Source organism: Benincasa hispida, chromosome 3 (genome assembly GCF_027475165.1).
Source record: "Benincasa hispida cultivar pf3 chromosome 3, pf3_genome.v1.1, whole genome shotgun sequence".
NCBI lineage: Eukaryota > Viridiplantae > Streptophyta > Magnoliopsida > Cucurbitales > Cucurbitaceae > Benincasa > Benincasa hispida.
The window spans coordinates 41,759,811-41,771,696 of NC_143480.1; the positions used below are offsets into that span (position 1 = coordinate 41,759,811).

At 29.8% G+C, this 11,886-nt stretch overlaps 2 protein-coding genes and 1 long non-coding RNA gene across 3 annotated transcripts; 2 read left to right on the forward strand and 1 right to left on the reverse strand.

Moving 5' to 3' along the window:
- Positions 1-3,951: 3,951 nt before the first annotated feature.
- LOC120072657 (cytochrome b-c1 complex subunit 9-like) lies at positions 3,952-6,289 on the forward strand. The gene is made up of 3 exons (XM_039025092.2): positions 3,952-4,248; positions 5,003-5,050; positions 6,043-6,289. The coding sequence occupies exons 1-3, from the start codon at positions 4,129-4,131 to the stop codon at positions 6,091-6,093; spliced, it is 219 nt and encodes a 72-aa protein (XP_038881020.1). The 5' UTR covers positions 3,952-4,128; the 3' UTR covers positions 6,094-6,289.
- A 177-nt stretch (positions 6,290-6,466) lies between these two features.
- LOC150037279 (uncharacterized) lies at positions 6,467-7,386 on the forward strand. Its single transcript, XR_016528390.1, has 3 exons — positions 6,467-6,606; positions 7,033-7,140; positions 7,269-7,386. It is a non-coding gene; the product is annotated as an uncharacterized LOC150037279 (long non-coding RNA).
- A 3,390-nt stretch (positions 7,387-10,776) lies between these two features.
- LOC120074056 (uncharacterized) lies at positions 10,777-11,511 on the reverse strand. The gene has a single exon (XM_039027043.2). The coding sequence runs from the start codon at positions 11,392-11,394 to the stop codon at positions 10,903-10,905; it is 492 nt and encodes a 163-aa protein (XP_038882971.1). The 5' UTR covers positions 11,395-11,511; the 3' UTR covers positions 10,777-10,902.
- Positions 11,512-11,886: the final 375 nt, after the last annotated feature.

The window sequence follows — 11,886 nt, forward strand, 5'->3', positions numbered from 1 at the left end:
ATGTATTTGATACATTATTGTTTAATTAGAGGAACAAATATTTGAATATGATTCAAATATATTTTCTATGAGTGAGATTCATAGTTATTAAATTTAATATAAATATGATTTATATTAAATGCCATAAAATAGAGAAAACGAACTATGATTTATATATTTTATATGATGCAATATTAAAACTATAGGTTATAAATATAATATAATAAGTTAGTTATCATATTTATTTATAATTTATTAATTATTTGATAATTAACCATTTTTCTCTATAACCACCCTTAGTGGGTAGTTATTGACAAAAGTGAGATAAATGCAAATTGGTTTTTATTATTCTAGAAGAGACAATAATTAACAATCGAGTTGCTACACAATTACTTAAGAGACTAAACGATCGAGTAACATTGTCTATGCGCTTCGTCGTCTACACGACTGCATTGTTCCCTACTTGATCGTCTTCTTCCTTCAATCTCCAAACTTCTCCTCTTACCAAAATTAGCAGAGCCCATCACTCCTGAATTCTCACACCGAGAATACTAAGGTCACTAAGTGGTAGTGTCCCGGTTGGTTCGAGGATCGAGATTTTTCTTGTTGCTTGTTGCTTGTTCGAGGAGTGTTTGAGTTGTTTGACGCATTCGTGAACGAATTCATTCGAGGGATTAACTTGAAGAATAGTTCTTCAAATGTATAATCTCTAAACTTTGTTTTTAATTCAGAAGTATGTTGTAATTTAGTTTCTGATGCATAATCTGTTCTGCATGACTGTAAATATATGCGTTCAATCATAATGGAATTTGTACAATCCGCTTCCGCTCAAAGGTTCTCTGTAAATAGAGTTCCTTTACCTTATAGATATATTTGCTATAAATTTAATCTTTTAATTAAGAACCAATTTATTCTTATTAAACCGATTAAAAGATTAAACTTAATTTCTAATCTTATTAGAAATATGATTTTAGGTCTATGTGAATCATATTTTACAACTATTTTTAAAAAATGATTTTAACCTAAGGTTTGCATGCAATTCTAAATTATTGATTTTAATTTCTAACTTCATTTAACTATAACTTTTATAAAAGAAATTAAAAAAAATTAAAATCATTTATTGCATGTTATGACGTACTTAGTAAAATTATAACGATTATAAAATTATTTAAAGTAGTGTCATGCATCATGCAATTCCATTTCATTACTAAACTTATATAACATTTATATAATAAAATAATGAAATAATTAATAACATACAACCATCTATACATACATGCTACACATTATAACTCTTATAATATAAATGATGCATGGATATGATATTAATGCATGCATGCATATACTATATCATTTATATTATATGATGCATGAGCATGCTATAAAAATAAAATCATGCAACTATATATTATAACATTTATAATATAAATTATGCATGATTTATGCATAACTTATGGTGGGATTTTTACTAAATATGACATACATTATGACATATAATAATAAATAAGAATAATATATCAAATGCATAATTAAAAATATAATTATTGGACCGGGATTGGACACGTAAATAGTTAATTAAATTAATATGGAAAACATCTCACTATTACAAAATAATAGTCAACCGGTTCGAAACAAGTAAATTGGACCTTGAACCGCTTGAACCGGACGGTCCAGTACCTGAACCAGACCTAAATTGCTCGAACCAACCGAAACAGATGACCAAGAGCTAGAAAAGCAATCAGTCGTGTGCAAATTGAAAAAAAAATTTCGTCTCGCAGCGTTGCAATACTATGAAAATTTTCGTCTGCCCGCCTTTCGCAGCGTTGCAATGCTAGGGCACAACGTTGTGACGCTAGTGAAAAGTAGGCACTGTACAGTTACAAAATCCTTCAATCTTCCTCTGGAAATGGCTTCAATTTCTCTAGAATTCCATTGGAATGATCACGAACGACTAAAAAACTTTAAGTGTACAGACTCGATTGCAATAATGCCCAAAAACAAAGGGCCCTCACAAACCAAATATGTAAATTAAGGCAATAAATTTATATGGCTATCCTAAAAACATCCAATAATTATAAACCATACAGAAAACATTCATCATATGAAATAATTTTACAGAATGTACACCCACCATTAATCTGTAAATCAATTATGGGGAAATGAAATAGGGACAAAACCCTCACTCTGATACCAATTAAAAGAACCTGTGAAAGCCCTGAGTAGAAACGTTAAGATTGTCCTAGTTTTATTTTCATAGAATCATACAAATTTTACAGAATACAGAATATGCATAATCACATAAATTTACAACATGCCTAAAAGAAATTAACATTTAGATTGAACTTACCCTTGAAGATTCGATCTTCTTCAAATTTCTTGCTCTCCAAAATTGGTCACGTACTGCCACAACCTCTAAACCCTTAATCCAAGATGACCCCACCAGGAAAAGAACCTCTTGTATTCTATATTGGGATGATAATCATTAAGGAGTTTTGTGGGTTCCTAAATTTTTTGGAGAGGGAGAAATTAAGAGGAGACGAGAGAGTTTTTTCTTGGGAATTTCTTTTTACAAAAAGATCACACATACACTATCTTCTGTAAAAACCCTTATATGTAGAAGAAGATCCCTTAATAACCACCTACACACTACGTGCGATTGAGAGAATTAAGGGGAGGGAAGTTATTTCTCTCCCTTTAAATTTAAAAATAAAATTAAAATTTAAAAAATAATTTTAATTTAAAAAATATATTAACTATATATTATATCATATATAACACATAACCTATAGTTTAATATTGTATCAAATACAATATAACCTATAGTTTTAATTTTCTCATTAATGCATAGTATTTAATATAAATTCCATTTATAATAAATTTAATTATATGAATTACAATCATATAATTAATATTTGAATCATATTCAAACATTTATTTCTTCTCAAATAAACTTTATATTATAATGTATCAAATACATTATAATAATTATATCATGTATAATTAAATTAAGTTTAATTATATCACATATAGTTAATTCCCTCAATTAATTTGAACAATTCAAATTAATCCAAAATTGATTCTCATTAAATCCCTATTGAGCTTCAAAGGGGATCTCACGGACCTGTAGCTTAAAGCTCTAATGGTACTTAAATATTATGATCATGATCCCATGGACCTGTAGCTTAACTGTCGAGTACTCCACTAAAGACCGACAGCTGCACTCTTCGCACTACAAATATATTTCTATTTCTAACGGATATAACCAGTTAACAGTGTGATGGTCTTTCACAAATTACTCGTAGGTATATCTAAGCCAAAATTACTGTTTTGACCTGTAGTTACATCTAACTCCTTAAATACCATCGATCCCTCTAATGAACAATAACTTATAGTCCATCTATGACCCAACCCCTCTCGGGCCAGGAGATGGTGTAGCACCACATTGTTCAAGCCCCAAAATCAGCCTTTAAGGGCGTAATTTATCTACTTACCCCGACATCGGGGAAGGAGTGGATTCTATTTTGTGTAGTTGTATTCTCGGTTCTCCAATCAGACAAATCTGCAAAATAGTAGGCTTATTGAGTCGGTGATCTGACCACTCTCACTCATACAAATCAAAGGACCGCCCTCATAGTCAGGAGTTCACAACTCATTAAGGATTCAAGTCAGTAAGTCTCTATTATAAACGATGTTATATAATGAGACTATTCATTTCGTGGTCCGGTATTATACAAACTCCTTTGTATAGAATACCCTCACTCACATGTCTTCATATTTATGATTAGGATCATAATATTTGTAGCACTTTACAACAATTATAACATCGGGTCATATATTTAGAGTAACATCTACCAAGCTGATAGTACATCAACCCCAACACGTATAATTTAATCAATTTATAAATTATTTTTTCCGTACATTTAGAGTAATTATAATTTATATATTTGCATAAAGTTCATAAACTAATTTTTTGTCAACCATTTTATAAATTTTAACTGGTACGAACCGCAGCGAATTAGACCGGTTCGATATTTCGAACCGATAAACCAATAACCAAAGGAACTTTGCCCAACTTCAACAGCGTCGCTGTGGCTCTGCGAACCCTAACTCGCACAGATCAGGAGGAAAGAAGTTCAGATTAGGACGACCATGGATTCTGCAGCGCGTAGGAGTGGAGGAGGCCTCCTTGAAGGGCTTTACAGAGTTATTATGCGTCGGAATTCCGTTTATGTCACCTTCATTATCGCCGGCGCTTTTGTTGGAGAGCGGGTATGGATCTGAAATCTCTATATTGTGAACTGGATTCATCTTTTTGGTTTCTTTAGCAACCTGCTATCCGAGGGATAGAGAGAATTGAGAAGAAAAATACAATTTTAGTGGGCAATAGACCGTATTACTTTGTCATTTGGTATATCGGAATTAGCGATATTGGGATGCAGGAAACCGTTCTATTTGGAAATGTTGAAATCTGAATTGAATTGATTTGTTATTGTTTTCTTCATCATGAAAATTCGCATCGATTACTCCATTGCTGAAAAGGAGCGCAAATTTGATGATTTGACCAGGGAAGTAATTCATTTATTAATTATGCGGCTGTGAAGAGATCTATGGGCTTGAAAGTTGAACATGAAACTTCGAATGTCTAATGATATGCTCGTTTATTTTCATGTAAATACGTTCCGACCCAAATGAACTGTATAGAGTTTTAGTGTCTTCTTTTGGATTAAGCAGTTAGCTTGCCTATCCCCCGATGCAATGAAACAATTTTCATTTATTCTTCTGATAGCGCTTAAAATCTGAGGGGTGAAGTATTTCATCATTTTGGAGTTTGAGAATGTTGTCAACTGTTTTTGCATCCATTCTTCTGTACTGTTTGCTGGAATATGCATTCCGTTACTTGCTACAAAATTATTTGGCGTTCCTTTGGTTATTTTTCCAATTTAAATTATTTTTGTTTTCTGGGTTGTGGAAGACTATGAGCATCAGTATAAGCTTCTTACTGCTTTTGGCTTTTCTGCTGTAGGCTGTGGATTATGGTGTTCACAAACTCTGGGAATACAACAATGTTGGGGTATGACATAACTATCCTGTGGTTTGTTTATTTTTGTATTGTTTTGTTTTTTTCTTTTGCCCCATTAGTTTGAGATTTATATTTCTCATTTTGACACCGGTTCTGTATTTGTTAATTAGAGTGTCAGATAGTGGTTATTGAAACTTCTATGCAGCTGAAGTCGAACATCATTACCTCATTTCACATATCATATTGAACATTAAGTTGCTTTCTGAATTGGACCAATTTGTAAACTATTTTTTGTTTGTTATTCTCATTTTTACTTAGATTGTACTAAAATGATCGAAATTTTGTGGCTCCCCCACCCCCCCCCCCCAATACATTGTTTATGCAATATGTGTACAAAAAGTATAAAGATAACATTTTCATTGATGCTTTCAAAATCTTGAAACAAGAATGAGAAACCAAATCAATAGGAATTTGGAAATGTTTTTGAAAAGGATAGAAATGAGAAATGGGAAACATTATTAAATATATTTGTTTTTTATCTAGGTTAATAAGGGCCAATGTAAATAGTAAATGCCTTTTGGGAATGATTTTAATTATGGTGGCCTGCTATCTGAGATTTGATATACCATGAATTACCTAGGCAACTATATGTAGTAGGGTCGTGTGGTTGTGTTGTAAGAATAGTCAAGATTCGTCTAGTAGTTGTCTAGTGAAAATAGTCAAGGTTCATACAAGTTAGCATGGACACTCATAGATATGAAAGTGTGTGTGTTTCTTAAGAAATGGAAATGAGAAACTAAAAGAAAATGAATATCTAACAATGGTCTGTCCTTCAGTTTAGTTTTTGTTTCCTCTCCACCGTGTTCAATCTTCCTTATCCCTTTCGTGTTATTGGAGGTGTTTATTGGCATACATAATTTTTGCAAATGTAGTTGCCAAATGTATGAGATAATACTTCAACCTGGAAACATCTTACTATGAGCATTGTTTGTGGCTGATGGTTTAGCTTTTAATATTGATTGTCTTACCCCTTTTTGCTGCAGAAACGGTACGAGGACATTTCAGTTTTGGGTCAAAGACCATCAGAAGAATGATAGTCTCCTTGATGATTTTTTATGGTCATTTTATTGTCATAAACAACTAGACATCTGATTTATATTTTTTAAATAAGTTTTACATATCGGATTTTGCCCACCTTACATATTGACTCTTGAGCATGGTGGTCTTTTGATGTCAGTTCTTGTTATTCCTGTTCATCTATGAAATTACCAATCAAATGTTCCTGTTTTATCAGGCTGTATTACATAGCAAATCGAGGTGAGTCTATTTATTGTCATAAACGTATAGATGCACGATTTAATTGTTGTATCGCTGCTTGATAAAATTTTAGGTGCTTATGTCACTTACGTCTGATCCATTTCCCTAATTAAGTGGCTTCATCCTGTGCACTTTTATCAATTTTCATACCCACCAGGTTAGACTTACTCATATGCACTATGTTTGTAGTTACCTATGTATCATTTGATTATGGACAGACAGGAGAACTAAGTGACATGTGGGCGTGTGCCTAGACGCAAGGCATAGGTCTAGCATCTTATCTTGAAAAGGTGAGGCTCACAAAATAAGGTGTGCTCTTTTTGTGAGGCTCTAAAGTCTCAAAGGTCTAAGTCGGGGGACTTTTTCATTATTTTTAAAAATAGTAATAATTAGGGTTTTAATAGTAATAATTAGGCTTTTTCCTTTATTAATTAAAAAAAATCAAATTTACTAAGTGGAAATGTAAAATTGAGTTGTCTTTTTTTTTTTTTTTCCTTCATATTCTCACATCAACCCTGCTTTCTTTTTTTATGCCGCGGCTCACTGAATGAAAGTCTACATTTTTTTCTTCTACGTCTTGTGCTTAAATTTTAGAAGACTGTTGCGCTTTAATTATTGAGAGTGGGTTTAATAAAAACATGAAACATGGGATAAAGTCTTTGAGGAGAATGTTTTCTATGCTAATATTATCTTATTTTCTCTTTTTTCCTTTCAAGAATACAGTATAAATTTGATTTAACTCATCCCCAACCCAAAATAGAAGAAGGAGCAGCAGTGGCTTCATCAATTTGTCTTATGAACAGGCAGAGTTGTGGATCATCAATGTGAGAACCTCCATAGTACAAAACTCATGAATTTGTTTCATCAACTTCAAACTGATTGGGTTATGATTTTGTTTTTAGTCTTCTGTTTATGTATTTATTTCTAAGTATATAATTTCTTCTTTAAATAGGTAGGACTTGAGCTATATTCAAATTAATCGATGTGATATTGGTGAGAGAGATCGACGAAGTTTCAAAGTATTGGAACTAAATAGTATGGTAAAATTAAAGAAATTTTTTGTTATGGAATTGTCATGATACGAAGTTCCGCATAAATTTTGGCCTTTACCTTAGAGGAAAATTTGTAGTTATGAAATTGGAGTGCCATAATTTAGTTGGAGAAATGAATTAATTGACTTGATCAACCATTTGAAACACTAGGTGCCCATTTTGATAATGAAAAAAAAAGAAAAAAAAAGCACCAAATCCCACATGCCCATTATGGAGTTAATAAGCATCACACCACCATATTTTTCAATAATTATGCCCATGAAAAGAGGTTTTATTATGCTAATATGACTCATTAATCATCTCTTCCTCCTTATCTTACCTCTTGATAGTTTTACATCCACAAAATAATCTATTTTAGATTTCGTCTTTACAAAATTGGTAAAAGAAGAAAAAAAGGGTTGAAATTGTTACAACCAAGCGAGGAAGTGATTTTGGAAAAATTTTAAATCAAATTATTAAGTATTCTAATAGAATTGAAAGCTTATAATAATAGATCTGTTAATTTTTTAACCATTTAAATAAATATATTATAATAGTATTCTTCCACGTTAATATATTTTTTTCACATGTATTTTAAAATTTTAATTGATTCGATTTTTTGGGTCAATTATTTTTCTTAAACTTTTATCAAATAAATTAGATTAAACAAAATAAGTTGAAGTTCAAATCATATATAATTTTAAAAAAATATATCTATATATATTACAATAAATTATAAATTAATTATCAATGTGAAAATAATTAAAACAATAAGCCTATTTTGATTCATATAATTAAATTGCATAAATTTATTATTAATTTATCCAACAGTGTAACTAGTTTTTTTAATTTAAAATTAATTTTACCAAATATTATTTTAAGTCTTTCACAAAGTTGATAACAATTATTTGAAAAGCTAGAGTGACCCAAACTAAGTCCAACTATTAACATTTCTTAAGTTGAATAATTATATTTATTTTCAATATTTTAATTATTTAAACCTCAAATTCTTCGTATGGTCTATATTGACTTTTGAATGGTAAATCACTTCTGAAGTATTTATTTTATTTTATTTTTACAAGAACCATATGTGAATTAGGAGTTCTTACCACTAAAATTTTGAACTTTTAATTTAAAAAATCATCTTCAAATTTTTTAAGCAATCAAACTCTTCTTTTGTTCTTCTATAATTGTGGGATGAAGAATTTAACCACATGTAACATGATAATTGGTATTTTATTCTTTCTTAGTTAATGGTAGAATTTAATTGCAATAATTTTTTTAGTAAGATGGAGGTAGGGTGATTCGTAATGCCGACTTGATTTTAATTATTCCATATATTTGATGATGTATTTAAATTAGAAATTAATGAGTTGCAATAACCTTTAATCGTACAACCCTTTATTTATACAATTAATGATGTTAATGACATAGGTTAAATAAAATTATAATCAAAATTTAAAGGATAAACCTAATTTTTTTTATTTAATTATGTTAATTTGAATTAAACTTAATTGGTTTAGACATATATTTTGATTATAAAAAAAAATCTCTAAAGAAACAATATTTTTACAAAAATTTAAAGATGAAGTTGTTATAATTTATAAACCACTCAAAAGTTCCTGCATGAAACTTATAATTTAACTAAAATAACCAAGAAGCAAGAGAGAGAGAGATTTCCATATCCAAACAAATTTCCATCAACATGATGCAGATGATTAAGGGCCTCTTGGCCTCTAAACTTCTTTTTAAGTAACAATTTAGTTTTTAAATTTTGATTTGTGACTCTTTAATCCCTCTATTTTGAATTTTATAATGTTCCTGAACTTTAGTATTTAGCAATTTAATCTTTGTATTTTCAAAATTATAACAATTTAGTACCTCATGTAAAAAATTTAATCAAAATTCAATGTCAGTTTTTTATATTTTATGATGTGAACTTTATATTTTTCATAAATATTGCGTCTCTAATCAATTTAACGGTTAATTTATGTATGATATCTTATTAAGTCTTATCATTAATTTTTATAATATGGACTAAACTATTATAGATTTTAAAGTACAGAGATTAAATTATTACATAGTAAAATTCGTGGACTAAATTGTTACAAAATTTAAAGTATAGGAATTAAATCATTATAAACCAAAGTTTAGGGAGCAAATCTTTATTTGTAAGAAAATTTAGGGACTATAAGTGATTTTTAACCTAATTAAATTGTTATCATTATTTTTATTAATAATTATATTAATGGACAACAACCCAGCCAACTTTATCTAGCTGCAAATAATATATATATCACCCTCTTAATTTATGAAATTATTATAATTAAACTTTTATATATTGCAAATGCACAAAAACATTCATAAATCAGTAAAATTTTCAATTATAACATTGTTACAAATCAAACTGAAATTCTTTAGAAATAGCTAAGCATTTATATAAATAAATGGACCACTTTTGATGCATATGAACGATAATTATAATATTATATTCTAAAGTAAGATTGTTTTTTAAAATTTGAGAATAATAATTAGTCAAATTAAATTTCTATTCCATTCAAATCTAAACTTAAATAGGTGATGAAATGGATTCATTCTTGAAATTAAATTTAGTAGTCATAAAAAACATCCAACCCTTACCATCCTTATTTCAAGGATTTGAGTTTGTAGAACAAATTTAAGATTTTTCAAAGTTAAAATATCATTTTTAGTCCTCAAACTTCTATTTTAATCTAATATTTGTACTATCAATTGTTTTATTTTAATTCCTATATTTTTAATGAATCTTAAATTTAGTCTATCTACTTTTCAATAAATTTTAATAGAGAATAATTCTTAAAAATATATTTTCACAATTTATAAAGTGAATGTTAACTTAGACACTATTTATTATTATTATTATTTTATTTTTAAATAAAAGATAAACAATAAACTAATTACGAGAATATATGAAGATAAAGAAAACCATAAATAATATTATTTCATGATATGAAATTGAACCTCTTCTCTTGATTTGTATTTCGAAAAAATAAAAATGATAATATCTTTAAAAATAAACTCTAAGATACATGCATGTTTTTTACTTAGAAAAATATTAAAAAAGAAAAAATTATCTAATTTCTATTTATTTGAAAAAAGAAAAGAAAACATTCAAAACAAATGCAGAAATGAACTAAACCAATAATAAATCAAATTGAATAGGAACATATCCATTGATAGAACATGTGTTTAATATTTTTTTAATGAAATTGATGGGTTCGATTTGATACTTTATTGGCTTTAAAATCCAAAAAAATAAAAATAAAAAAACCGAACCCACACTGAAGATCGTGAAGGAGGTTCTTATTGATGATAAACTCAACCAAAATCAATATAATGGATAAGTCACGGTTCAAGTAAAGAGAGTAAAAGAAAAAGGGCAAAAGTAAATTAATGTGACGAAGACTTTATCCTTAATTTTCTCATAATCTTTAAATTTTGTTAATACACTTTTACTCTGTATCTATTCCTTAAACTAAAATTAAAGAGAAAAAAAAAGAAAAAGTTGGGTAAACACTAGCAAGCAACTTCACTTTCCGGTATACTTTGAAGAACAGGCTTCCATCTCTGCAACTCCGATTCCTCATCTTCTTCCTCCAAATCTCTGCAACTAATTTCCCCACTTCCACTTTTTATCTTACTAATCATTTCCTCCGCCGAAATCCCCCCTCTTTCAACCATCTCCTCCAGCTCCTTCTTCGTCATAACCACCTTTATTCTAACCACTCCGCCGCCGCTTTCCTTTTCCGGCTCCGCGAACCGGACCGCCTTTTTCGCCTTCTTCTCTTCCGTTTGCTTGGGGATCAGAAAATAGAGGTGGCCGGAGAGGAGTTTGGCGGTTCGGTGGAGATGGTGGGTGACCGGAACGGCGTCGGAGATTTCGTGGCCGGAGAAATCGGAGAGGACTTGGAAGACTCTGGTGGGGGATTTGTATTCGAGGATTTTGCCGTCGGGTTTCATGATTCTGATGGGTTTTTCGTCGATGAATAAACAATTACAGTTGCCCATTTGATCGTTGAGATTTGTTTATGTGGGAAATGTGAAGAAGAAAGGGAAAGGGAAAGGGAAAGGGAAAGGGAAAATGGGAATTTGTTTCTGTTAAAGGGAATGGCGAGTAGTAGTAGTGGTAGTGGGGTTGATTTAGGAGTGCTATTTAAAGATTCTTTCTTTACTATTTGCCATCATTGTTTTCCATTATTACATTAATGCCCTTCCCCCATTTTCTCTCTCCATATTTGGGGGCTCCGTTGGGACTTGACCATTTATTTGACTCTATAATAACAAGTTCAAATATTATTTTCCATCACCAGTGACGAATACAGGATTTTATAATGGAAACACAAGTTGAAATAAATATAATTTTATCTTATTTAAATTGTATAATAATAATTTACTAACTGAGATAAACTTTATTTAAAATTAAAATTTTAGTTCATTAACATCAAGATTTAATAAATATATACTACATCATTAATCACTGACACAATTAGTATATCTAAT